The sequence below is a fragment of the Microtus oregoni genome, unplaced genomic scaffold (assembly GCF_018167655.1).
Source record: "Microtus oregoni isolate MIOR12 unplaced genomic scaffold, Mior012 000026F_ref0000081, whole genome shotgun sequence".
Taxonomy (NCBI): domain Eukaryota; kingdom Metazoa; phylum Chordata; class Mammalia; order Rodentia; family Cricetidae; genus Microtus; species Microtus oregoni.
In genome coordinates, this window is record NW_024543085.1 from 475,974 (window position 1) to 502,412 (window position 26,439).

Here is a 26,439-nt window from a genome sequence, read left to right on the forward strand (position 1 = left end):
TTGCTGGGTCTTGAGGAAGGTTGTGTAGTATTAGGTGCGGCGGGGCTGTGTCCCCAGCACCCCAGCCGCCTGCTCTGCTAGCTTATGCCCGAAATAACAACACACAAACTGTATTCATTTAAACACTGCTTGGCCCATTCTCTTCTAGGCTAATTCTCACATATTAATTTAGCCCATTTCTAATCATCTGTGTATGGCACCCCAAGGTGCGCTTACCAGGAAGATTCTAGCCTATGTCCATCCTGGGTCGGAGCTTCATCCCAGGAGCGGGGCATGGCGTCTCTCTCAGGCGTCTGCTCCCGAGAGGAGAGCTGTCGAGACTGAGCTCACTTCCTCTTCCTCCCAGCGTCCTGTTCTGTCTACTCCTCCCACCTATCCTCTAACCAATAAAATGGGCCAAGGCAGTTCCTTTATTAGCCAGTGACCTTCCTCCATCAAGGTTGTTTCCTAATTTTCTGATAAATCGCCTCACTGACATCTCAAGGGGCTGTATCAGCTTGCAGAAGTGTTCTCTTTTCCTCACAACCTCTCCAGTATAAGTTGTCATCAGTGTTTTTGATCTTGGCCGTTCTTACAGGTACAAGATGTAAGGTGAAATCTCAGAGTTGTTTTGATTTGCATTTCCCTGATGACTAAGAATGTTGAACATTTCCTTAAGTGTCTTTCAGCCATGTTAGATTTCTCTGTTGAGAGTTCTCTGTTTAGGCCTGAACTTCTTTTTTTATTGGATTATTCTTTTGATGACCAATTTTTGAGTTCTTTGTATATTTTGGAGATCGGACCTCTCTCTGATGTGGTGTTGGTGAAGATATTTTCCCATTCTGTAGGCTGTCATTTTGTCTTGTTGACCGTATCCTTTGCTTTACAGAAGCTTTTCAGTTTCAGGAGGTCCCATTTATTAATTGTTTCTCTCAGTGTCTGTGCTGCTGGGGTTATATTTAGAAAGTGGTCTCCTGTGCCAATGCGTTCAAGTGTATTTCCCACTTTCTCTTCCTCATGGTGCAGTTAATGTCACGGTTCCAGTTACCCCATTGGTCACTCCTTGTTTTTCGAGGTCACTCAGTTATCCCGGGGTTTCCTCTGCCTGCTCTGCCTTAGGTTGCCAGCTCAGACCTGTTTCTGTAAATGTCCCTTGTCTTGATCTGCTCCTGCACAGGTCCCTGTCTTGGGGTTGTTCCCACAAAGTTTCTGGCTCAACCCTACTCCCTCAGAGGTCCCAGACTCATGCCCAGACCCATAGAGGTCTCTGATTTTTGCCTACTCTCTCAGAGGTCTGAGACCCGCAGAAGTCCTGGCTCAGGCCTAGTTCCTTGGAAGTCCTAGACTCACGCCTGGACCTGCAGGGGTTCTACTTCCTCGAAGGTCGCAGACTCACACCTGGACCTGCAGAAATCTTTGGCTCCAGCCCACTTTCTCAGAGGTTGCTTCCCTGTACCTGATCTTGTGGAGTTCGCTATGTCATGCCTGCTCTAGCCTAGGTTACAGGCTCAGTCCTGTTTTCATAAATGTCCCCGGTCTGAATCCGCTCAAACTCAGCACGGAGTTCCCTGTCAGCCTGCTCAGTCCTAAGTCGCTGGCTCAGTCCTGCTCCCATGGAGCTTGCCACCTCAGGCCTGATCCAGGCTAGGTCACTGGCTCAGTCCCACTCCCATGGAGCTCCCTGCTTCTGGCCTGCTCTAGCCTAGGTCACTGGCCCAGTCCTGCTTCTGCAAATGTTCCTGGTCTTCATCCACTCCTACTCCCCTGGAGTTCATTGTCCCAGGCCTGCTCCTGACTCATTCCTGCACCTGTGGAGTTTGCTGTCCCAGGCCGGCTCCAGCCCAGGTTGCTGGCTCAATCCTGCTTCCACAAATGTCCCTGATCTGTGTTGGGAGCAGTGAGACCCCAGATCCTGAATTTCTTGTAATCCCCTGATCTGAGTGCCTACAGCTGCTCTGAGCACAAGACCTTCAGGAGTTCCTGATAGCAGGAGAGTGGTTTCTGGTGGGTTTGGCTGGAGTGTGGCTATCTCTATATAATCTTCCCCTGAACACAATAAAGGGGGCATTCTTGGGGAATTCAAGGATGACCTGTGTCGCTGTCTCTCTGTGTGTGCCTGTGTATTTTAACCTCCAGCCCCCTTGCCCGAAGCTCACGAACTGGGTGCCAGCGCACAGAGGGCAAACTCGGGGGGAGGGGGGAATCTGGATCCACTAGAATCTGGTTTTTTAAGTAGTACTATATTCAGCCTTTTTCATCAGTGGAGTCATCAATCAGCTCCCCAGTAATGAGATGGAGACTTGTTATTAATTACAAAAAGTCGGCCAATAGCTTAGGCTTGTTCCTAACTAGCTCTTATAGCTTAAATTAACCCATTTCTATTAACTTGCTTTCTGCCTTGTAACTTTGTTATCTCATCTCTGTAGTGCCCATCCTGCTTGCTCTCCATCCCCTTGGTGTCTGCCCTTCTTCCCAGTGTCCTCTCTGCACCAAAAATCCTGCATTGCTATTGGCCATTCAGCTTTTTATAAAACCAATCAATGTGGCACATCTTCATACAGCGCAGAAAGATTATTCAACAACAGTACATCCGTGAATAGATTGAAGTTTTAATCCTGGAATTGCCTCTGTTGGAGGATGAGGGCCTGCTTTTCATCCCGTCCGCCCGGCCAGCTTACACCTGAATTAACCACACAGAAATTGTATTAATTAAATCACTGCCTGGCCCATTATCTCTAGCCTCTTATTGACTAACTCTGATATCTTGATTTAACCCATTTCTATTAATCTGTATATCGCCACGTGACAGTGGCTTACCAGGAAAGATTCAGCATGTCTGATTCTGGTGGCTCCACGGTGGTTCTCTCACTCTTTCTTTCTCCCAGAATTCAGTTCTGTCTTCCCCGCCTACCTAAGATCCACCCTATCAACTAGGCCAAGGCAGTTTCTTTCTTCATTATCCTATGAAAGCAACACAAACAGAAGGAACTCCTACACCAATTTACCATCATTTGGGACTATATAAGATTCATTAATTGAGATGAGTTTTAATTGGTTGAGATGTCTGCATCATGTTCTGAGCTCTCCAGAACATGTTTGAACCAGATTTGCTTTCCAGCTTAAAAGAAGTATCTTTCTCTTGCTACCAAAAACTATTTAATAAGCATCATTTTATTTTTATGGATCATTGCTGTTGCCAATTCTGCCTCATAGAGTCTGTGTCTAACCTAAAGTTATGAAGATTTTATCTGGAATTTTGACGACTTTGATTGACTGATCTCCTAGATAGTTGGTTTGTGGTTAAGATTTTGCTCTGTACCCTCGGCTAGTCTTAAATGTGTCACAATCTTCCTGTCCAAGCCTCCCCGATACGGGAGTCACAATTGTATGTCACCATGCCTGACTCCCTCTGTGTTTCCCTTGTGCTTCACAGCTTCTTTCTGAAGCTGTAGCTAGTGATCAGTCTTTGGACACCATGTATGCTCAGCAAGACCTTTACCACTAAGCTACTTTTATGATAAAATTTTAGTTTGTTTTTATAGGATATAAATTAAAATTATAATTTTTGCATGGAAATTTGTCCTTTACTAAAAAACTCTACCCTTCTCTGCCTCATTGCCTTTTCACCTAAAACCTCATTTGACCATGTGTATGTAGATTCTTTATTTCGTTTTTTTTAGGTAGCATACAAAGTAAGAAGTTTGACATTTTCATTCCCAATTCGTTTTGTCGATCCTACTCCCTTACACACTCCTTTCCCATTCTCCTGCCGCCTATCACTCCTGCAGCCTCAGCAGTCCCTTTCCTTCTTCATGTCACTGTATTCTAATAACCTCCATGCTGCCTTAGAGTCTTTCCATCTTGTCCCCTTTCTATTTCATGATGTGCCCATATTTACACCCATGTAGGAGAGATCATGCAGTATTTCTCTAAGTATGAGTTGCCTCGATATAGTAATTCCTAGACTTATTCATTTTCTTTACAGATTAATTAAATCTCGGTGCATGTGCCACCTTTTTGTTGTCTCTTCATGTTCATGTCCGTGTAGGCTGATTCCGTTTCCTTGCTTTTATGACTAGCAACAAACATAGATATGCAAGTATCTCTGTGATAAGGTATGAAATCTTTTGCCTCTGTAACTAGAAGTGTTGGTATAAGTGTGTCGTTTGTGGCAGATTTTTTTTTCCAGTTTTTGAGATACCTATATGCTGATTTGCATATTGGTTGTACCAGTTAAGACCCAGCCAGCAGTGACGAAGGGTCCCTAGCCTTCCACGTCTTAGTCATTCTGGAGAGAGTGAGATGGACTCCCAGTGGCCAAATGCGAACATTTAAAAAGTGTGTATTGACGTTTGTGTTTGTTTTGAGAACTGTGTATTCGTCCATGTACTGACTGGGTCGTTGGTGGGTAGAGTATGATTAATTTTAGCAACATGTATCTACTAAAGATTCCCTCCTGTTTGCAAGCTGCCTTTTTACTCTGCTAATAATCTCCTTTTAAGCTTTCTATATAAAGTCAAGAATTATTTTTCAATGTGTTGCACTTTTTTCAATCTTCAGAAGAAATGCCAATACTGTTTTTCTCTTTGAACATACTGGGTTATGAGTTACCTTTTCTAACACTCAACCACTTTCCTATTCCAAGAGTAAGATAGAGTTAGTTGGTCTTGGGGCATCTCTCCCCCTATGCTTGTTTTCCTAATACGTCATTGAGAGTTTGGCATTATAATACAATAAGTAGTTTTACCAATGTCAGTTTAGCTTGACTTGCAGCATTCTTTTTGTCGGCTAGACTGAATATTCCTGTTCAGAATATTCGTGCATTTAACTTGGATGTGTGCCAAACTTTGTCTGAGATTATATAATATAATGAATCACTACTGATAAAACACGTTTGAAATTTTTTTTCTTTCTCTGCAATCTAAATCAGATTGCTTGGAAAGCATTAAAAAAGGGCAGGTAACTTTTTAAAGTGCTTTTCCATATGAGTGAAACAGCAAAGAAAGGGGAGATAGTAACTGATGTAGTATTTTATATATACTAAGGAAATGACAGAAAATGTAGACATTGTTTTCTGATGTAGTGGGCATAAGAAATGGGAAGTAGAAGTGGAATAGAAAAGCCATTGCCTTAAATTAAAAGACTTAATTTTGCTTGGTTTCTAGTAGAACTTTTAAAAAGTTGTGTTAGTGTATATGGGGGTTCTTTATTCGTTCATCTGTTATTAGTACCTAGGTTGATGTGGGGGGCAGGGGTTCTTTGTTCATCTGTTATTAGTACCTAGGTTGATGTGAGGGGCAGGGGTTCTTTGTTCATCTGTTGGTAAGAACCTAGGTTGATGTGGGGGGTGAGGTTCTTTGTTCATCTGTTATTAGTACCTAGGTTGATGTGGGGGGCAGGGGTTCTTTGTTCATCTGTTGGTTAGAACCTAGGTTGAGTCCATTATTCATTGCAGTTAGTGTTAAGATAAACATAACCATCCATGTATCGAATTTGTAGGCTAACTTTGGCTCTTATGAATAAGTGCTATGACTAAATTATATTGTTCTGTTTTACATTTGAGAGGGGCACTTTTAATACACTTGACAGTGTGTGTTAGTGGAAAGAACACACTTCTGGAATCTCAAAGAGGTTTCAAGTCTCTTTCTGAGCTTGGGTAAGTTAAGTAACGTCTCTGCATCCTGGTTTTTTCTCCTAAATAATAATTGAAAACTTTGTTGGGAGAAATAATTTAGGATATATATACAACCCCAAGCAGAATAGTTGAATATTCTAGTTTGTTGTTTTTTATTTTTTTTTTTTTTTTTTTTTTTTTTTTTGTTTTTTTTAGTTTGTTGTTTTTTAAAAAAACTGGATTTTATGGCTCTGGATTTTATAGTAACATGTTTCACTTAACCATTTTATAATTGTTTACAGAAGATTATCTGCTTTAAATTAAGCCAGAGTTAAATTCCCCTAATACATATTTATACTTAGTTCACTAAAACCTTACTTACAACTCAGTCTCCTTTGGAAGTTTCTTCTATTTCCAGTTTCTTTCCCAAATGACCTTTCGCACTATATGATCATTTTACAGCTAGAGACCATTGTGAAGACAGTTGCAAAATTATGAATTAAAAGTGGAAAGTAGCTAAATTAAATCTCTACTAAAGAAAATAGTAAATTCTAAATGATATGAGCCATTAAAATATCAATAAAAATGACTGGAAATTCTGAGCACATTCTTAGATATTGATATTTGTAATAGCAGTTTAAATTATATTTTAAAACATTACTAACTTCAGTCTACCTAGACATGCCTTTGTAGTTACTATTGTATATAAATTCTGTGATTTTGTTAACTTGGGTGACATATATCATCTTCATTTATCCTGTTTCTGTGATTAGTAGGTTTCAATTCTGTATTTTGATAGACATCTGTTTCATTTTTTAGATTGGGACAGGGAGAAATTACTTGAAGCTTGGATGTCCAACCCAGAGAACTGCTGCCAACGGTCAGGTGTGCAGATGCCAACTCCACCACCAAGTGGGTACAATGCCTGGGACACTCTTCCTTCCCCAAGAACTCCAAGGACTACACGCTCTTCTGTCACCTCTCCAGATGAAATCAGTCTGTCTCCTGGGGATTTAGATACCAGTTTGGTATGGCTTAGTGTATTTCCCATAGCTTTGCTTTTAGTCTTTCAACTTTGAAACTATGTGATACTGTTCCATGGAGTGGTTGTTTATATTATTGTAACTAAATGTCGTACCTTGCTTTGAAAGCTCAGTTATTTTCATGCTTTGGTAAATTCTTCCTACCACAGAATGTTTTTGTGATCTCTGAATTATAGGTTGAAAAAGCAAAATATTTTCTCACTTCAAAACAGTTTAGAAAAGGCATGCCCTCAGCAGAAAAAAAAAAATAACGACATCTTAAATTTTGCAGGACAATTATCACATGTACTTATTCATAAGTGGTTTTTAAACATAAAGCAAAGTAAACCAGCCCACAAATCACAATCCCAGAGAACCTACACAACAATGAGGACCCTAAGAGAGACATACATAGATCTAAAATGTATGGGAAGCAGAAAAAGACAAGATCTCCTGAGTAAATTGGGAGCATAGGGACCATGGGAGAATGTTGAAGTGGGGAGGGGAGAGACAGGGAGGAGAGCAGAGAAAAATGTAGAGTTCAATAAAAATCAACTTAAAAAAAAAATGAAAAGGCATGCCCTGTATTTTCACCTAAAAGTATTCAATGTATTTTAAACACAGCATATTTGAAATACTAAAACTTAGTTTGTAGTATGCATGTTTAACCTAAAACATAATTTTTAAAAGAATTTGCTGAATGCTGGTTTTTTAAAAGCATTTACAGAATATTTGTATGATTGTGTGCTCATTGTAGCAGAGCTTCTGAGCTGGTCCTTAGTAAATGCCCATGTGAAAGATAAGCAGCCTGTGACTGGTTTGCTGTGGAGCAGATATGCTGCATGGTTTAGCCATGCAGAATATGGAATAGATGTGATAGCACCCCTTTCTCTTAGGTAGTAACCATTTGGGAAAGTAAAATGCTAGTCTATAATTCACATTTTAACATTATCTTTGTTTCTCATAAGTCATGTTAAATGGTAACATAGTTGAGTTAGACTTCCTTGCATGAAAACTTTACTTTGCTATTTATTTGAGGGGGCAGGGGAAGGTAGGAGGTGCTAACTCTTGATCCCAGCTGCTCAACCCTGTTGGGCAGGCACTATACCACTGAGCCACATTCCCCAACCCATTTGCCACTCTTAAAATCCTGAATTTCTGTGTTCAAAGTGCAAAGTTTCTGTTTCTGTGCGTTTTCCAGTAAGCATAGAGTGAAAGCCACACACTGAAGTGGTTGTTGTGTGGTGCACCTGTGTGATCTTGACCTGAGTGGATGCTAACGATTTGTTTCTTGTGTTTCCCTTTCCTAATGCACAGTGCTGATTAATAGGTAAACTAAGTTTGGTGTTTGTATTAAGACATTAAATTCTATAGCAAATATTTTTTTTAAAAGAGGCAGTCTTGATATTTATTCTTCGGTCCAAGCTAGGTACTCTTAACAGACTTTGTAGCTTGAAACATTTAGTTTTTAAGATTTATAATTACTGCAATAATTTTTGTCATTAAACTATTGAACAAAATGAATGTACTGCATCTCTTCAGAGTATGACCTTGCTAAGTCACTTTTCTTGTGCATCTCCAGTGTGACATTTGTATGTGCAGTATTTCTGTATTTGAAGATCCAGTGGATATGCCTTGTGGACATGATTTTTGTAGAGGATGTTGGGAGTCGTGAGTATATGAACAGCTTATTCATCTCTTACTACATGCTAACACCTTTGGTTTGGTAGTGAAATTATTTGCCTTCAGTGTTTAATGGTATAGATCATTTATATTGGTTTCTGAGTTACACTGAAATGTACTATGGATTATTACAAAGAATATTTTTGTTTTTCCTCTTTGACATCAAACAAAGTATATCTAAACAATTGTATTAGTATTTTTATTTATATTACATATAATATAAATTTCAGATCTAATGTAAATATCAAGAATCAGTTTCCATCTTCAATCCCAAGCATTGTGGTCTCTGAATTTTTTAAAGCAAGTAGATAGCCTTGGAAATCCGTAAGAATGCAGATATTTTAAATTCTTTTTTTGTTATTCTGAACTCAAAAGCCTATGCTAGAGATTGGGTGTATATTATACCGGAAGTTTTATTTTGCTTCTCGTATTTTTCTCTCATTTCCTCTTTATTACCTTAGATTTATGCATTCTCATTATATTATGTGTTAACTTTATAGCTGCACTTTTTGAAAGTGCTTCTAAAACAGATGCAGTACAGTGTCTTACTGTCTCTGGAGACTCACAAAACTTTAGTTGATGATTGAAGCAAAATATGTCATAAGTATCTAAGAATACTTTTTTCATACTTTTTCATGGAATATTGGGTACCAGTATAGGCCTCTGGGGAGCATTACATGAGTGAGAAAGCAAAGGCCTGGCAGGTTTTCTGTCTGTTTTTTTTGTTTTGTTTTGTTTTGTTTTTTGGTTTTTTTTTTTTTTGTATTCTTTGTTTTACAGTTTTGCTGTGGTGCAGTTGAGATATATCAGTCTGTACATTTAAACTAAATAGTTCATAAACCAAGACATACATGTATACTATTAAACAATCACCATAATCAAGATAATGAATATCTCTGTTAGCTCCTCAAATTTACTCATTGGATTAGAGAGAGAGCTTAGTGAGTAAAGTGGTTGCCCAGGCATAGGAAACCAAGTTCAATCCCAGGAACACACAGGAAGGTCAGACAGTAGCATACACTTACAGTCCCAGTGCTAGAGAGGTAGAGAGGTCTGAACCCGGGGTGGGGCTCCTTGGCCAGCCTATCTAGCCTCGTTTTTAAAAATTCCTCTAATTCCATGACTTTGGGAGACCATCTCAAAGAAGGTGGATAATAGTGTTTTTAGGATAACAATGGAGGTCATCTGGCCTACACACACACACACACATACGTACACACACTCCTACACTTGTGTACATATGTGCATTAAAACCTTACTGTTTTCCTGGACTCTCTCCTGCACACACCTTTCTGCCTCTCTCTCATCCACCTCCCTTCCCCCACCCACAAATAGATAGAAAGCCTCCTGATCTGTTACTGGTTTCATTTGTGGTCCTTTTAGGTGTTCTGCAAGACTTCATTTGGAGGAAACAAACTGTTTTTCAAAGCGTCAAAATAAATAAGTGTGCCTGGTTTTGTTTTAGATGTAAACGTAGAGCAGACTTTTTAGTTCAGTAGGATCAAGTCAGTATAGCTGGCACAAATAAGCTAATCTACAGAGTCAAAACTCACAGACTAAATCAATCTTTGAGTCAATTCTAGAGCAGAAAATCTTTTCCATGTATGCAGTTTTGAAGTATTAACTATACTGTTTTGAGGAAGTGTTACCTGGGTTTTATATCTTGTCATTGTTGAACTTGGTTTTTATGTGAAAATTGACCTTGCCTGGGAATTACTTTAATTTTTTGACCTTTATTGACCTTCCTCACATAAGTAGTATCATAGAAATTAATTCCCATTCTTATCAAAGACTACTCAGAAAAAGGTTTTAGTAAGATTTAATTCTTTGTTACCGTTTTCATTGCTGCTGTGTGGCTTTCTAGCATTCTCCATCTGACCCAGGACAGCTCTTGTCAAATCAGACACCAGTAAAACAAATTGGGTGGTTGGCGTCAAAAAAAAAATCTTTAAAACTTAATAGGAGTCTAGCCAGAGAGACTCTAAGCCTGATGACCTGAGTTTAATTCCCCAAACCCACATTCTGGAAGGAGAGGAATGACTTCTGCATGTTGTCTTCTAGTCTCTATGTGCACACTGTATGTAGTATGTGTCCCCCACCACCACACACAAATCAAACATTCTGTCAGCAACACATAGAAAAATAAAACTTGGTTTTAATGAAGAATAGTGTGAGCTTAGAACTTCCCATCTACTTTACTTTCCCCATCTCTTCGTTGTCATTACGGCCAGATGCTTTGCAGATCTGCGCCAAGGACTAAAAGACACCCTCACAGATACATTCTTACAAATAGTAAGGCTTAAGCCTCACGGATAATGCAGTCTTTCTAAGTCTTCCTTTATTGTTTCTTCCTAAAGTGCAGTGAAATTAATAGATAGTACTAACGGAAGAAGATAATAGAAAAATCAAAAATTGTTGATCCTAAGAGCCAGACAGTCATAATATACTTGCCTATTCTCATTTTGTTTTCTCTAGAGTTGTTAAATATAGTGTAATCCACAGCTAGAAATGTATCCAAGTTGGTAGAATGCTTCGTTAACATGTGAGTTTCAACCTTAGTATAATAAAAACCTGGCCTGCTGGCACATGTTTGTAGTCTCAACAGCACATATGACGTAGACGCAAGAGCACATTCTCAGTTATATCCTAGGGTACATAAGAGCTTGTCTGAAAAAAAATTTAATTCCATTAAAATCCAGACATAATAAGTGTGTTTCTTACTTGTATATACATATTAAATAATAGTTATAACACCTTCTAAAACATACAGATTCTTTTTGCATATATTTTACTATCTAATCTGTGTTAGCAGTTCTGAAAAGTACATATTAGTATGCTCATTAAAATATCGCAAAAATAAGGCTTTTATCATTAAAATAAATTGCTAAAGACTAAAATTTTCCTAGCTCAAAACTTTTTCTGAGTTGATTCAACTATTTTGCAATATGAGTTTTTCTTACTACCTCATTAGTGTACACAGAAAATAACACAGAACTCATTTTAATACTCATCTAAAGAAATATAAAGAAAAAAGTTTTTTTCTTTTAAGAAGTATGCTGTATATTCTATTGCTCCTACAAAATACTTGATTTATCTCTTGTTAATTTCCCATTTATTTAATGGGAAAGAATATTGAGTATTTAATATAACCTTTCTAGATCACTCGGGTCTGAGTTTTTTTTATGTGAAAAATGTTTTAGGTTTTTGAAAGTACAAAGTTATATATATAAAGTTTTATATATAAAGAGAATGAGGACTGGAGAAGAAACACAGGTTTTGGTGCATGCTCTTGGTGTTATTTTAACAACACTCTCATAGAAAATTGATCAAAACGAAAGTCTTAGGACATACAAATAACTTACATCCTCTCCCTTTTTTCTGTCAATTAATATTTTAACAGGTTTTTAAATCTGAAAATTCAAGAAGGTGAAGCCCATAACATTTTCTGCCCTGCATATGAATGCTTTCAACTTGTGCCTGTAGATATTATAGAAAGCGTAGTTTCTAAGGAGATGGACAAACGCTACCTACAGTTTGATATTAAGGTATGGTACCAACTTATTAAGCCTGTGTTTTATTTTTATAAGCAAAATAGTGCTATTTTCCAGAAAAAATGCATATGTGAATGGTAATATTATTAAAACTTTGAACCAAAGCAGCATTTTATAAGTATAAAAGGAAAAATGAAAGTTAACATCCCACAAAAAAGCTATTGATATTCTTTACTAATTTTCTTGTCCCTTTTTTATAACTAATTGTTGAAAATAGCATTTATTTGTAGCTACTCTTCCCAAACAATAGTTTATACTCCTGAGAGGAATATTTTTTTAAAAATTTAAACTTGAAAATAATTTTTATTCCAAATAACAGTTTAATACATAAATTAAAATTTTTGATTTTTTCCTATTCTTTTTTCATTTAAGAATTAAACATGAAAATTATTCTTTTTGTGTATATAACTTAAAACTTTTATTTTAATTACTTTGTATGATTTTTCTTACTCTAAATACTATTATGTAATCTTAAAAACATTAGGCCCTACCTCTTCAATGTAGAAAGTATTATAATACTGATTTTTATGTATTTATCAAAATGACATTTAGAAATTTAGTATTAAAATATAACATAATTATACACAAGTTTCTGCTTACATTTAGTCAAAAAGTAGCTTAATATGAACCAAATCGTTGTTATGTTAGACACCTTTTCGCAGATAATTGCATTTTTACTTTGTTATCATTTACCTACCTTTTAGATTAAGGAAAAAACGTTTTTAAAAACCATTCTATTACTAAGGTAAATGCCATATTTTTGCTTTTGAAGTATTTCTAGTTCTGGTTTTAGTATTTTTTAAAGCTAAACTCCTGTGTTTGATTTCATTCTTTTGTTTGCTTTTAATCACTATGGAGATACATTCTGTTTTAGAATTTGCAGCTGAAATAGTTTTTGTTTTTCTAATTATTATGGTTTTTAAACAGGCCTTTGTTGAAAATAATCCTGCCATTAAATGGTGTCCAACTGCAGGCTGTGAAAGAGCAGTCAGACTGACAAAGCAGGGCTCAAATCCCTCTGGGTCTGACACACTCAGCTTCCCCTTGCTAAGAGCACCTGCTGTGGACTGCGGGAAAGGACACCTCTTCTGCTGGTTAGTATAAGACAAGCCAGAGCCACCACACTGCACCCTGTGCTCACAGTTTGTAAAGATTTGGAACTTTGAATCTGGTGTTTAAGTTGCCGTATACTTGATACTATTGTTAGTAATTTAGGAATGTGTAATAAACAGTTCATAACTATCGTGGGCTTGATATCTGCACCATGCCAACTCTTTTAAGTGTGATTATATATTTTAGTTGAATCATTCTCCCAATGCTCTGAATTAAATACTGTTTTATCCACGTAAGGAAGCTCAGTCATGGAGACATTTCCTAATGTTGTACAGCTAGGAAATGACAGAAATGAAAGTGGAGACCCCTGTTGATTCCAGAGCCCATTACTTCACCCATAACGACAAAAGTGGTGGTCATAGATTAGGAAATTTTCAAAGCTTCATGTCTTCATTAAACTATAAGCCTTTGGCAGCCATTCTAAGCCAGGGGTGTTTAGGGTTTGTGATCTTTTCCAGATTTCCATCCTGGACTTAAATGTTTTAATGCATGTTTTTTAGAGAGGCTCCCCCAAAATGAATTCTCAGGTAACTGTAAAGCATGATTCTAGTTAAGAATTCAAGACTAGCCGGGCATGGTGGCGCATACTTTAATCCCAGGATCGGGAGTCAGAGGCAGGTGAATCTGTGTGAGTTGGAGGCCAGCATAGTCTGAAAAAGTGACAGCCAAAGATCCACAGAGAAACCCTGTCTAGTAAAACCAAAACCAACACCAGCAAAATAAACACCCAAACAAACAAAAGAAAGAAAAAACCTTATGACAACACATAGCTTCTCTTTTACTTAGCTTCTAGTGATGTTGGTTGTTTTTACTTTCTACTCTTTTTTTGGCTCTTTTGTGGGCCTATCACCCAGTTCCCAAGTAATCACACACAGAGACTCTCTTATGAATGCCCTGCCTTATCTTGGCTTATTTTTAGCCATCTTTTCTTAATTTAAATTATTCCATCTACCTTTTGCCTCTGGGCTTTTACATTTCTCTATTTATTACCTTCTTTATTTCTTACTCCCTGGCTTGCTGTGTAGCTTGGTGCTGGCCCCTGGAGTCCTCCTCCTTTTCCTGCTCCTCGTCTTTCTCCCAGATTTCTCCTCCTATTTATTTTTCTTAGCCTGCCAGCCCCACCTATCCTTTCTCTTCTTGCCTTGCTATTGGCCTCTTTATTAGACCAATCAGGTGTTTTAGACAGGCAAAGTAACACAGCTTCACAGAGTTAAACAAATTTACATAAAAGAATGCAGGACATCTTTGCACCATTAAACAGGTATTCGACAACATAAACAAATATAACACATCTAAAAATAATATTCTAAACATAATATTCTAATGCCTCCTAAGTACTGAGTAAGGTTGAACTCAATTAATATTGCTCAATTAATATTGCAAAGACTATGTAACTCTGCACACTCGTTCAGTTTTATTAGTAATTAGCATTCTCATTTATTCCAGGTAGATTCAATTAATAATTTTATTTAGTTAGATGATCCAAATAAGAATTCTGCCTTTTGTCTATTTCCAGAATTAATCACATTTTAAAATTTATTTACTAGTGAGTATGTATTATGTATGTGTATGGCTACATGAGTGTCCTAGTGAACATATGAAGTCAAAGGACAATTCTGTCCTTGCACCATCTGAGTTCCAGGGATCAAGTTCAGGTTGTCAGACTTGGTAGCAAGCACCTTCACCTACGGAACTTAAATACCCTTGACATTTTAAGATTAAAACCCCAGTTTTCAAGTCAGAGTCTAGTCATAGCACTGGCAATCGTAAAACGGCACAGTAATGGAGCTATCCCTATATTATCTTGTCTGTTTCCTGCTTTTCTATAAAAATACCATGTTGGAGATCAGAGGCCATCTAATTACTATGTATACCTAGTTTTAAAAATAAAATTTTATTGGAACACAATTGTGCCCTTCCATGCAAGTTTATTTATGTATTATCTGTGTCTGTTTTGCAGTTGTAACAGCAGAAGTGAGTTCTTGCCATTGGTATACAGTTACTTAAAATGGTTACTGTTTCATCTTTTACCTAAATAGTTTGCTCACTAGATTTTGGGTATAGTAATTAAGAAAACAATACCATTTTTCTACTTTTCTACTTTTCTTCCATTTACTACTTTTCTGGCTAAATCAGACTGAACAAATTAACATACCAACAAAATGCTTAGCAATAAGTTCTGTTCACATGTATTAAAGGTAATTTTTCTAAACATTTAAAAGAAGAATTGCCAGTCTCTACGCTTTTACAATTTTTTATTATTTACCATGTTACTGACTCTACCTCACTAATACTAAAGATAAATGGAACTTTAGCAAGAAAAATAACTTAATAAATGCAAATGAGCATTATTTTCCACAGAAAAATGGAATTTAGATGGGTATCAACCAACTTTACTGAGAACTATGGGTGTTAAATAATAAAAATTTTTATTTTTTTCTTTTAAGTCACTATGCTATCTCTTGCAAAAACCAAGCTCTTGTCCACAAAGGCACCCATCGTATCCTCCCTATGCTTCTAGAATGATACCATTTGTATATCATTCCTGGGAAAATTCAGAAAACTTATCATATAAATCATTTTACGAGCGCTTTGCTTCAATTGAGGAATCCTGGTTCTAAGATGCTAGGTTTTAAAGTGGAAACACTACAAAGAAGGAAAACAAGTGCCTAGAAAACATTTAGATATAACATTTTCAGAGAGATAAAAGATTCTAAAGATAAAGTTTTGAAGGATAAAAATAACCTCTGACTAGATCTACCCAAAGTTTTGTGATTTCCATGGTCTTGAGTCTACTAGATTTCTCATTGTGCCGTGGAGGTGGAACATTACTTCCTTCTGTCCTGCCTTCTCTTTATGCTCCATGGAATGAGCTTGTTCTGATCTAGAACAAATAGACTCTATTTTTTGAGGGTAGGTCATACTTTAAAACCACACACACACACACGCCTGTACGCATGTACGTGCGTGCACACATACATAGCTGTAATGGTAAATTTGCCCACCTTTGGAGAAATGCACCAGTTTACTCTTTCTGTTGACTAATCAAGATCCACTGGAGATGGTTGTCCAGGACCTCAGGCTCTGGTGTGAATTCTGTTCCCGTCTGGGATCTGTGAAAGACTATACACTGACTTTGATCGCATTTGGTAGTCATTTGTTCTCTCGCTTATGCAGAAGGACAACAGAGAACTTCATACATGGAAACATTTTCTGTACATAGGTCTGAGGGGAATTGACTTAAATGAAATGAGATTAGATTTTATGTAGAACAAACTCAAATTTTAAGTTATTTAGTTTAATCTAGCTGCCTTTCAATTTTGATACTCATTCAACTATATGATTACTACATAGTTTTCTGAACTTTCTATATTGCCTGTCCTACCACTGTGAGCATTAATATACAGTCCTTTTTTTTTTCATTCTTTGTTTCTTGGTAATATGGGATAAATGTTTTGAACTTGTAATCAGAAATTCTGAGTCAAAATGACCACATCTGATGTTATTATCTTATTCCACCAAGAAACAAAATCTCTTGTGAAAGGAAATTGTACAAGAGAGAACTTTACAAAGTAAAGACTGTGACTGGCTTTGCCCCTTTCTTTTTCCCCAACAGTTATTAAACCATCTTCTATATGTACATTTATTCACTTGTACCCGTCTCTGTGTGTACAGAGCTTGCTGACAATTTTTTCTGTTGCTCTCTACCTTTTTTTAAAACATGCGTTTATTCTTATTTTATGTATATGTGTATGTGCACTACATGTATACCGTTTCTGGGGAGTTCAGAAGAATACAATCAGGTCCCTCCTAATGTGGCTGCTGGGAACTAAAGAACAGTAAGCACTCTTATCCACCAAACCATCTGTCCTGTCCACTATGATGAGTTTTGAGACAGTATCTCTCACTGAACCAGGAGCTCACCTATTTAGACTGCAAACCCATAATCCTCCTGTCTCCATCTTCCAGCATTGCTATTACAGTTGTGCATCTCCTCACCTGGCTTTTACATGGGTACTAGGGATCTGAATTTGTAAACAGAGGCAGAGCTTTCTTTTTTTCCCAACCACCCAGTCCCAAATAAACACACAGAAGCTTATATTAATTACAAAATGCTCAAGCCAAAGCTCAGACTTATTACTAACTAACTCTTACAATGTAAATTAACCCATTTGTATTAATCTGTATTTTGCCACATGGCTTTATCTGTCCTCTAGCATCTTGCTTCCCTGCAGCTGGCTCCTCTCTCTCTCTCTCTCTCTGACTCTGCCCTGCTTCCTCTCTGTATTTTCAGTTTATCTTTCCCACCTCACTATAGGCTAAATCAGCTTTATTACCAACCAATGAGAGTAATATGTATTCACAGAGTACGGAAGGATTATCCCACAGCATGAGTTCAGTTCCTCATGCTTTTGCAGCAAGCACTTTACCTATTGAACCTCAGAAAGTTTTCCAATGATGACCAAAGAACAAACACCACAAAATGTTTGAATCTAGAATGCTCTCTCCCCTTAACCTATTTAAATAGTTTTTGTTATTTGAAGTGAAATCAGTCACCGCTAGGTGGTATCCACAAACTGGAAGGCAATGACTTTAACCAGTGACTGGTCCCCTGTTTTCCATTTATAGCTTGCATATACTAGTAAGTAACTTCTCTGCCCTCTGAATTAGCACAGAGTCTGTCTTGCCTTAGACGAAACATTTAAAGATTCTTTGTCAGAAATATTTCTTGGCCACCAGCATCCATATCTATCAAATCCAGAGCTAAGATTTAACATGGTATACTAATCATCTTGTCTTGCTCCAGAATGGCCTTAACTCAAATGACAGGTTTTTGCACTTGTATCTGGGAACTCACTTGGAAGGTTCTCCTGTGAGTCAGTAGACAATTAAACCTACCTTAGAATAATTTCCTCAAGTTTACTGGAAAGGGCTGGAAGATGTAGCTGAGTGGTAGGTCACTTAACTACTATGCAGGAGGTTCCAGGTTCCACCCACAGTGCCAACAAAATAAAGAGAAGTGTCACTGGAAAGATACTCTAAATATGACGTGGTGGGATTGACATTGTATAACAGTGGAGATTTGTTTACTGAAATTGCGGACACATGCTATCACACCTGGGACCGTGAATGCTAATTACAGTAAAGAACAGTTAGGGCTCATCTTTCTCGCTGGAGACATCATAGTCAGAGAGACTCTTTAAACATCCTCCGATTAAAATAAAGTTTTTAATTTAATTACAATCCATCCCCTGAGTTAGTAGCTCCACACATGGAAAGAATGACTTTTCCTGATTAACAGTATCTGACTGTGAAGGTGCCCTGGTGACTAGTAGCATTTCCCAGGTCTTTACAATCTGGAAATAATGATGTGGTGTTCTTTATTCAGCAAATCTCAGTCATTGCTAAAATATTGTAAATACTCTTTACAGAACAGCATATTCAAACACTGCTTGAAAGTTCAATTTATTGAACTCCAGTAAAGTTCATATTGATATCCTAAGAGTCTGCATTTGAGCCTTAACTCTGCCTCACAGTGTGGTTCAGTGATCAACAAGCAGCCACTGTTAAAGTGGTTCTCAACCTTCCTAATGCACAACCCTTTAATACAATTTCAAGTACTCCTGTGAGAGCTTATCTCCATGTGGGTGGACCTGCCTGGAAACAGATAAAAGAGCAGTGTCTCAGTTCCTAAGACCATCAGAAATAATGTGTTTTCTGATGGCCTTTGGTGACCCCTAGGAAAGAGTTGTTAGGAATTTAAGTTCAGCGGCTAGAGAGATGGCTGAATGGGAAAGTGTTTGTTTGCTTCATAAGCATGAGAACCTGTGTTCAGATACCCAACCCCAAATAAAAAGCCAAAAGAGGTGGTGGGCACCTGTAAACCAGCACTGGGCAAGCCAACAAAGGAGGATTCTGGGACTTGCTAACCAGCTAGTCTTGCTTCAGTAAGAGATCCTGCCTCAAAAAAATGGGTTGGGTGAGTGGGTGGATGGACAGATAGATAATAGAGGAAGACACCCAGTGACCAGAGGTTGCCTTCAAGACTTAGAACTGTAACTAAAGCAAATAACTATCAAAGTGATGATTCTTAATTAAATCACTCGCTATTTGTGATTACTAAGGTTCTATAATTACACATAAATGAAATTTCTTAGATCTTGATAGAATTTTTTTTAATCAAGTAATTAAACTTTAAAGGAGTAGAAGGTTTTTTTCTTTCTCACCCAGTTTGTATTCCTACCAACAGTGGTGCTCATTGACACATCTTCAAGAAAGGGCCTTGTTTTGTTGATGTCAGGTTAGCCTCCAGGGATGAAGACTGTGGGCACCCACATTTTCCTTCATAACCCTGGTAGATCAATTCCATTAATAATTCTAGCCACGGTCCTCCTCCATACCATGTTCTATGGACATCCTGAGATACAATTTCAATAGGCAACAGATAGCATTCACCAATTAAATCTTTTTTTAGGAGTGAGGTATAACATTGCATCCTTGTAAACTTAGGAGTCTGAGACAGAAGGGTAACAGGTTTAAAGTCAGCCACTTACACAGCAAAACCACATCTCAGAAGTACAAAAAAAATCAAAGAATTTAGCTTCGTGATATCAGCAGGACTACTTCTCAACCTAGATTATCAACCAGCTACTCTATCTAGTATCCTTTATTGTAATACTCTGGAGTTCAAACCTCTTTTCACAGATGAGTTAGTGCTCAAGAATATCATTAAATAGCAGCCATGGTTCACTTTCTACTCCGCAGTCCTTCCTGAAGCTTCTTAGAAGTGTCTCCTTCACACCCACTCTCGGTGTCCATGGGAACTGTCAGACTGTCATCACTGATTGGGCTGGCACCTGCAGCAACAGCAAACCTGTGTCCTGCGAGATTCGGGGAAGGAAGGCCTTCTGTTGCTATCTAATGCCACACAGTTATAGAGAGCCATGCACACCGATAAGCAGTTACGGCCTTTTGAAGAAGTGTTGATTGGCTTTTTAGATTCTGTTTTACAGCATTGGGTTTTTCCTCCATAATTTTCTTTTTCCTCTCAAAATATATTTTTACAGCAGGACCAATATACTATTATTGATTCTTCTAGGAAAAAATAGTGAATGTGCTATATAATCTCCAGGGGTGGGTGAAAAAAACTTAATGGAACTAATTTATATTTATTGATTTCACTCATTTCTTATAGTTGCTGAAGATGTATAACTTTTTTGCATCCTAGGATTTTGTTTTCTGCTTTCTTGAAATATAATTAACAAGTAGGCTTTAAAAATAATGAGTGCCAAGAAATGTTATCTTCCGCATTCCAACATGAATTCTCAAGCACCAGATAGGAGCACTGCTTCTCTCTGGCTATAGCATGTACTCCTTACTTCTGCATGCTAGTCCAGGTGCATAATGAAAGTTTGCGGTTATCACAGATCTGAGTCTGCACTTAGCATATAGCACGTGCACTATGCACTAGTGTTTTTAAACAACCTGGGGTTTTGAGTAGCTTTTAAGTTGCTGTTAAGTGTTGAAGGGGTGTGGTCGATTGATAAATAACCAGACCAGCTCAATATAAAAGATTTAGTTTTTAATAATTGAGGAAAAAGGGAAAACTTACACGACCGAAGATCCCACGAACCCCAGGAGCACAGGGAACCAAAAGAGGAAGAGCAAGCGTGTGGATGTTTTTATTGCTTTTGCATGGCCCCAGGGGAACACACCTTAAGCAGCATGTGATTGGCTGAAGTCTCCCATCAAAGTGTGACTCTCACCTCTTACCAACCTCCTGATCCCCAGAGAACCTGTGACTATGAAAAAGCACTTCTCCCTCTTTTTTTCCCCAACAACCATTGACAAAATCATTGTTTTGTCTTCTTTGTCTATAAATTAGCCTACTCTACTTTTAATAGTAGTGAAATCATGCAGTTTTTATCCTTTTGTATTTTGCTTATTTCCTTTAGCAAAATGAAGTTCACGTGTTTGAGCCCCTGGTCCCAAGCTGATTCACTGTTTTGGGGCCTTATGGAGCCTCTGAGACATGGGGCCTAAGACTGAGGAAGTGGGTTGCTGGCTGTGTCAAAGGTGGGACCCAAACCCCATGCCTTCCCTACTGTGATGATGAGTTCCCTACTTAAACTCAGAGTAAACCTGCCTCTCCCTAAGATGCTGTTACTTTGTCACAGCAAAGAAACACATCATAATACAATACCTGAGCATGAGATTTCTGAGTTAGATGGTAGAAAACCATTAAGCTGTTGCCCAGACAGCTGCGTCATTAGCATTTGTATCAGTAGTGCCCAAGAGCTCCAGTTTTTTAAATCCTCACCAACACTTGTTATTTCTAGTTTTCAATAATAATTATGCTAATGAGTATGAAGTAAAATCATTATCAGTATATTTTAAGTATAGTGAAATATTACCTCTTAGATTTTAAGGCATTATCTAAGCCAACTAGTATGTCTTTTTTTTTTTTTTTTTTTTTGGATTTTCGAGACAGGGTTTCTCTGTGGCTTTGGAGCCTGTCCTGGAACTAGCTCTGTAGACCAGGCTGGTCTCGAACTCACAGAGATCCTCCTGCCTCTGCCTCCCGAGTGCTGGGATTAAAGGCGTGCGCCACCACCGCCCGCTCAACTGGTATGTCTTAATAAACTTAACCTTTACAAATAAGATTTTTATTTAAGAAGGTAGTAACAGTGGTGTTAATATGTCCAGCCTTTGGAGTTTCTTTCCCTAATGACACTTTCTAGAACACTATATTATACCATGTTGAAACAAAATGAGTGATAAAGGGTTTAGACTTTTTCCTAATATTTGAACTCTATATATTCATAGAATGAATGTGTAATTGAGTTACAAATGAATGATTGATATTTTCAGTTATTTATATCTAATTTCAAAAATCCTTGTAAAAGTAACTTTTGGTTGCTTGCACTGGCAGTTACCAGAGATTTTGGAGGTAAACGTAACTGTTCATATATGATTTTCCAGTGCTGGGGAAATGGCTGTATGGGTTAAGTACTTGCTGTGCAAACGTAAGGACCTGAGTTTGGATCCCTAACCCCCACATAAAAGCAGATGTCTGTAACCCCAGCGCTGGGGGCGGGGTCTGCAGTGAGTGGACACAGGTAGATGAAACTAGAAGAATTCCTTACACAGAGCTCCTCGGACTCCACAATGAAGGAGGAGTGTTCGTGATGTCGTTGCCAGGTCTCTGGGCCTGCTCGAATGAGTCTAATGGCAATGCTGCTGACAAAGATCATACCTGAGTAACAGTAATTAAAAGTGATTAATAGCTGTGTTATGGCTCCTACAGCTGCAAAACTAAGTTGTACTTTAATGGGTGCAACCATGCTGTGTTCAAAGACTGCACTGAAGTCGTCCAGCTTTGGAATCCCATTTTCAAAGCCAGTTTTGAAATGTGTCGTATCTCATTTGTGCGTTAGTTTTTTCAATTTTAAAATTGGATTAATATTTGCCATTCACATATTTGATTCCAGATAGTGATGAGGACTATTTTTCAATGACTTTCCTGTTTTGTTTTTTAGGGAGTGCCTTGGTGAAGCACATGAGCCTTGTGACTGCCAAACATGGAAAAATTGGCTACAAAAAATTACTGAAATGAAGCCAGAGGAACGTAAGTGGAACTTTGCATATCTGCACTACATATTTCCTATGGGCATTCAAAAGATAATGTCATATCATTTCTTAAATAATCTTTATTTAAGAGAGATTTTCAAACTTGCTAATGCCAGGCCCCATGTTCAGCGTGGCCTCTCTCACGTAGATCCTTTTGGAGATGAGTTTATACAGGGCAGAATCACAGGCAGATCTTTGATCGTAACAAGAAATTTTAACCTAAGGTGCAAGTGAGGGTCATATTTAACCTTCTCACCAAGCCCTTTTCATTCTTTAGTGGGCCACCTTGTTTTTTCTGTACTTACAAGATAAGCGTTATGGTCTGTAGTAGGAAAACACCTATTTCCCTGAAACTTCCAGTAAAATATTAATTTCTTGGTACTGTGCAGTTCTGTACATTTATTTAAACACTGAGACTTTTTTATTATTGAAAATAGATTCCTCTCTCATACAATATATTCTGACCTCCACACCCCTTCCCTCCACTTCCCCCAGCTCTCCTTTCCCCTGGATCCACTTTCTGTCCATTTCCCTTCAGAAAGGACCAGGCCTCCAAGAGACAAACACAACAAAATAAGATACAAAGCAATAGCCCTAATATCAAGCAGGACAGGACAACCTAATAGGTGTGTGTGGGGGGGGGGGGTTCTCAAGAACAGACAAAAGATTCAGAGGTATATCTGTTCCCACTGTTAGGAGTTCTACAGAAACGCCAGAGGTCCTGATGCAGACCCATGCAGGCCCCATGCTTTCTGCTTCCGTCTGAATGAGCCCTTCTGCCTTAGTTAGGGTTTCTGTTGCTATGACAAAACACCATGACCAAAAAGTAAATTGGAAGGAAGGGTTGGTTTATTTGGCTTACACTTCAGCATTGTAGTTTATCATTGAAGGAAGTCAGAACAGGAACTCAAGCAGAGCTGGAACCTGGAGGCAAGAGCTGATGCAGAGGCCATGGAGGGGGGCTACCTACTGGCTTGCTTTCCCTAGCTTGCTCAGTCTGCTTTCTTTTTTTTTTTAATTAAAAATTTCTGCCTCCTCCCCGCTTCCTTTTTCCCTTCCCCTCCCCCCACTCCCCTCCCTCTCCAGTCCAAGAGCAGTCAGAGTTCCCTGCCCTGTGGGAAGTCCAAGGTCCTCCCCCCTCCATCCAGGTCTAGGAAGGTGAGCATCCAAACTGGCTAGGCTCCCATAAAGCCAGTAGGTGCAGTAGGATCAGAAACCCATTGCCATTGTTCTTGAGTTCTCAGTAGTCCTCATTGTCCGCTATGTTCAGAGAGTCCGGTTTTATCCCAGGCTTTTCCAGACCCAGCCCAGCCGGCCTTGGTGAGTTCCCGATAGAACTTACCTTCCTAGACCTGGCTCCCACAAAGCCAGTACATGCAATAGGATCAAAACCCAGTGCCATTGTCCTTGGCTTCTCAGCAGCCCTCATTGTCCGCCATGTTCAGAGAGTTTGGTTTTATCCCATGCTTTTTCAGTCCCAGTCCAGCTGGCCTTGGTGAGCTCCCATTAGATCAGCCCCACTGTCTCAGTGGGTGGGTGCACCCCTCGCGGTCCTGACTTCCTTGCTCATGTTCTCTCTCCTTCTGCTCCTCATTTGTACCTTGGGAGCTCAGTCCAGTTCTCCAATGTGGGTCTCTGTCTCTATCTCCATCCATCGCCAGATGAAGGTTCTATGGTGATATGCAAGATATTCATTAATATGGCTATAGGATCGAGCCATTTCAGGCTCTCCTCAGCTGCCCAAGGACCTAGCTGGGGACATCTCTCTGGACCCCTGGGAACCCCTCTAGAGTCAAGAGGAAAGTTCAGTCAGCTTTCTCATAGAATCCAGGATCACCAGCCCAGGATAGCACCACCCACCATGAACTGAGCTCTCCCCCATTGTTCACTAATTAAGAAAATACCTTACAGCTGAATCTCATGGAGGCATTTCCTCAACTGAGATTCATTCGTCTCTGATGACTTTAGCTTGTGTGGAATTGGCAAACAAAGTGAGCCAGGACATCTGCTTAGTTGATTCAGATTCTAAAACTTCTATAAATACATTATCTCTGCTCCGTTGTAGAAAGGATATGAAGTGATGTTAGTAATCCCATTTTGCAGATAAGATGACCCCTGGATTGAGTGACATAAGGCATATATCGAGTGACAGAATAGGTTTGAATTTCTGAAGGATTCCTTTTTACATTTCTCCTAATAGTAATTCCCATATTTAACAAATAAATGTATTTTCTTTGTAATAATTTCCATTTTCTAAAGTATTTGACAGCAACTATTTCCTGTTAAAGTAATGTAAGTAAAGATTTAGTGAGAGTCTTCTTATGTGTTTTAGATAATGGAGCTAGTAAGAATTCACTTGGTGAATCTATACTTCAGAACAAACACATAATAAGCATGGCATCGGCCTTTAGGGAAGGCAGGGACTAAGAGAAACTGTCAGATTATATGGCATATGCTAGCATACAGTTAAGGAAACGTGAGAAGAGCTAGCTGGAGCTGAGATTGAAGGGAGAAAGGGTTCTTCGGGCTCTCATGAAGGCAAGAGACTGTAAATTGGCCTCGGGGCTTTTATTTAGAGGCTAAGGTGCTTGTATCAGAAGTGTCACTTGGAGAGAGGCTAGAGCTATGAGACCTTTGGCCTTATGGAAGGGAATCTCCCATTGCCCAAGGGCTAGTCCTCAGTGTTGTAGATCCCTGAGGTCCATGTTGTCTGCTGAAACTCTTAATAGAATAAGTCATAGAGTGCTGTATTTATGCAGGGACACGGTGTTTATCAAACCTATCTCTATCAGAATAGCTGGTAACCGTAGGGCTAGCTTAAAGGATGGAGAGACCAGTGATTGAGAAGTTGAGGTTTTGAATTTGTGTCATAAGATAGACCGTTACACCTTTAGTCAGAGTTAGCAAGTTCAGATAAAGATGTTGCTTTCTAGGAAAAAGAACGGCGCTTGATGTAGGCATGTTGAATGTGTGGTACTTGCAGGATAAATGGTTGGAGATGTTCAGTGGAATTCTAGAACTACTTGCCTCATGCTCAGTAGAAATGCTAGGAAAAGTTAGTAATTTGTTTATTTTAAATGGAGTCTTCCTTATTTAAGTACTGTTTGTCTTAGATATAAAATTTAGACACTATCCATGCTCTTAACACTTATGTTTTCAATAATGTAAGTGTCACAGATATTGTAAGAGGATATTATTTCTGTGATGAACTATGGGGAAAGGGGAGCATGGAGGCAGTAATCTCTGGAGAAGAGTGACAAATTTGATGCACATTTGAAACCTCGTCAGTGCTCTTCTTGTGGACCAAAATAAGAAGCACACTCACGGGCAGGGTCAAGTCGCTTTGTGAAGCGGCATGGCGTACTGAAGGCCTGAAATTCAGTCCTTAATGCAGGGTGCTGTGGTGAGTGATGGAGCTGTGCAGGCAGTAGTTCAGATCGGGTGGACGTAAATAGACACAGGAGTTTAAAGAAAATGCAGTGTCATTGTTTTAAATCTAGCATGCTAGTTGCTTGAAGATTGCTATGCTACCAGATGTAATTAGTCTAGCATACTTTTTTATTCTAAAACAGAATATGGCCTAAGTATGTGGTTTGATATGCAAAGCAAGTATTTGGAGAAATATTTTTAGAGGATATATATTAATTATTTTCTATTGCTGTGATAAAGCACCATGAGCAAGCAAGAGAAGGAAGAAGGGGTTTTTTTTTTTTTTTGGTTTTTTTTTGTTTGTTTGTTTTTTTGTGCTTAGGGTTCCAGAGAAAGAAGTGTCCATGATGGCAGCTAGAGCCACAAGCTCAAAGTTTGCATCTTGTCAACTAGCATGAAGCAAAGAAAATGAACTGGA

At 38.5% G+C, this 26,439-nt stretch overlaps 1 protein-coding gene across 5 annotated transcripts in view; it reads left to right on the forward strand.

The window, feature by feature from the left end:
- Window positions 1–26,439, forward strand: part of Ankib1 (ankyrin repeat and IBR domain containing 1) — a 126,512-nt gene that overhangs the window by 63,232 nt on the left and 36,841 nt on the right. For all 5 annotated transcript variants that reach the window (XM_041675712.1, XM_041675714.1, XM_041675715.1 and 2 more), the window contains 5 exons: window positions 6,413–6,621; window positions 8,198–8,286; window positions 11,699–11,843; window positions 12,777–12,943; window positions 22,502–22,590. In XM_041675712.1, coding sequence (XP_041531646.1) covers window positions 6,413–6,621; window positions 8,198–8,286; window positions 11,699–11,843; window positions 12,777–12,943; window positions 22,502–22,590 — 699 coding nt within the window. The remainder of the gene's footprint in view (window positions 1–6,412; window positions 6,622–8,197; window positions 8,287–11,698; window positions 11,844–12,776; window positions 12,944–22,501; window positions 22,591–26,439) is intronic.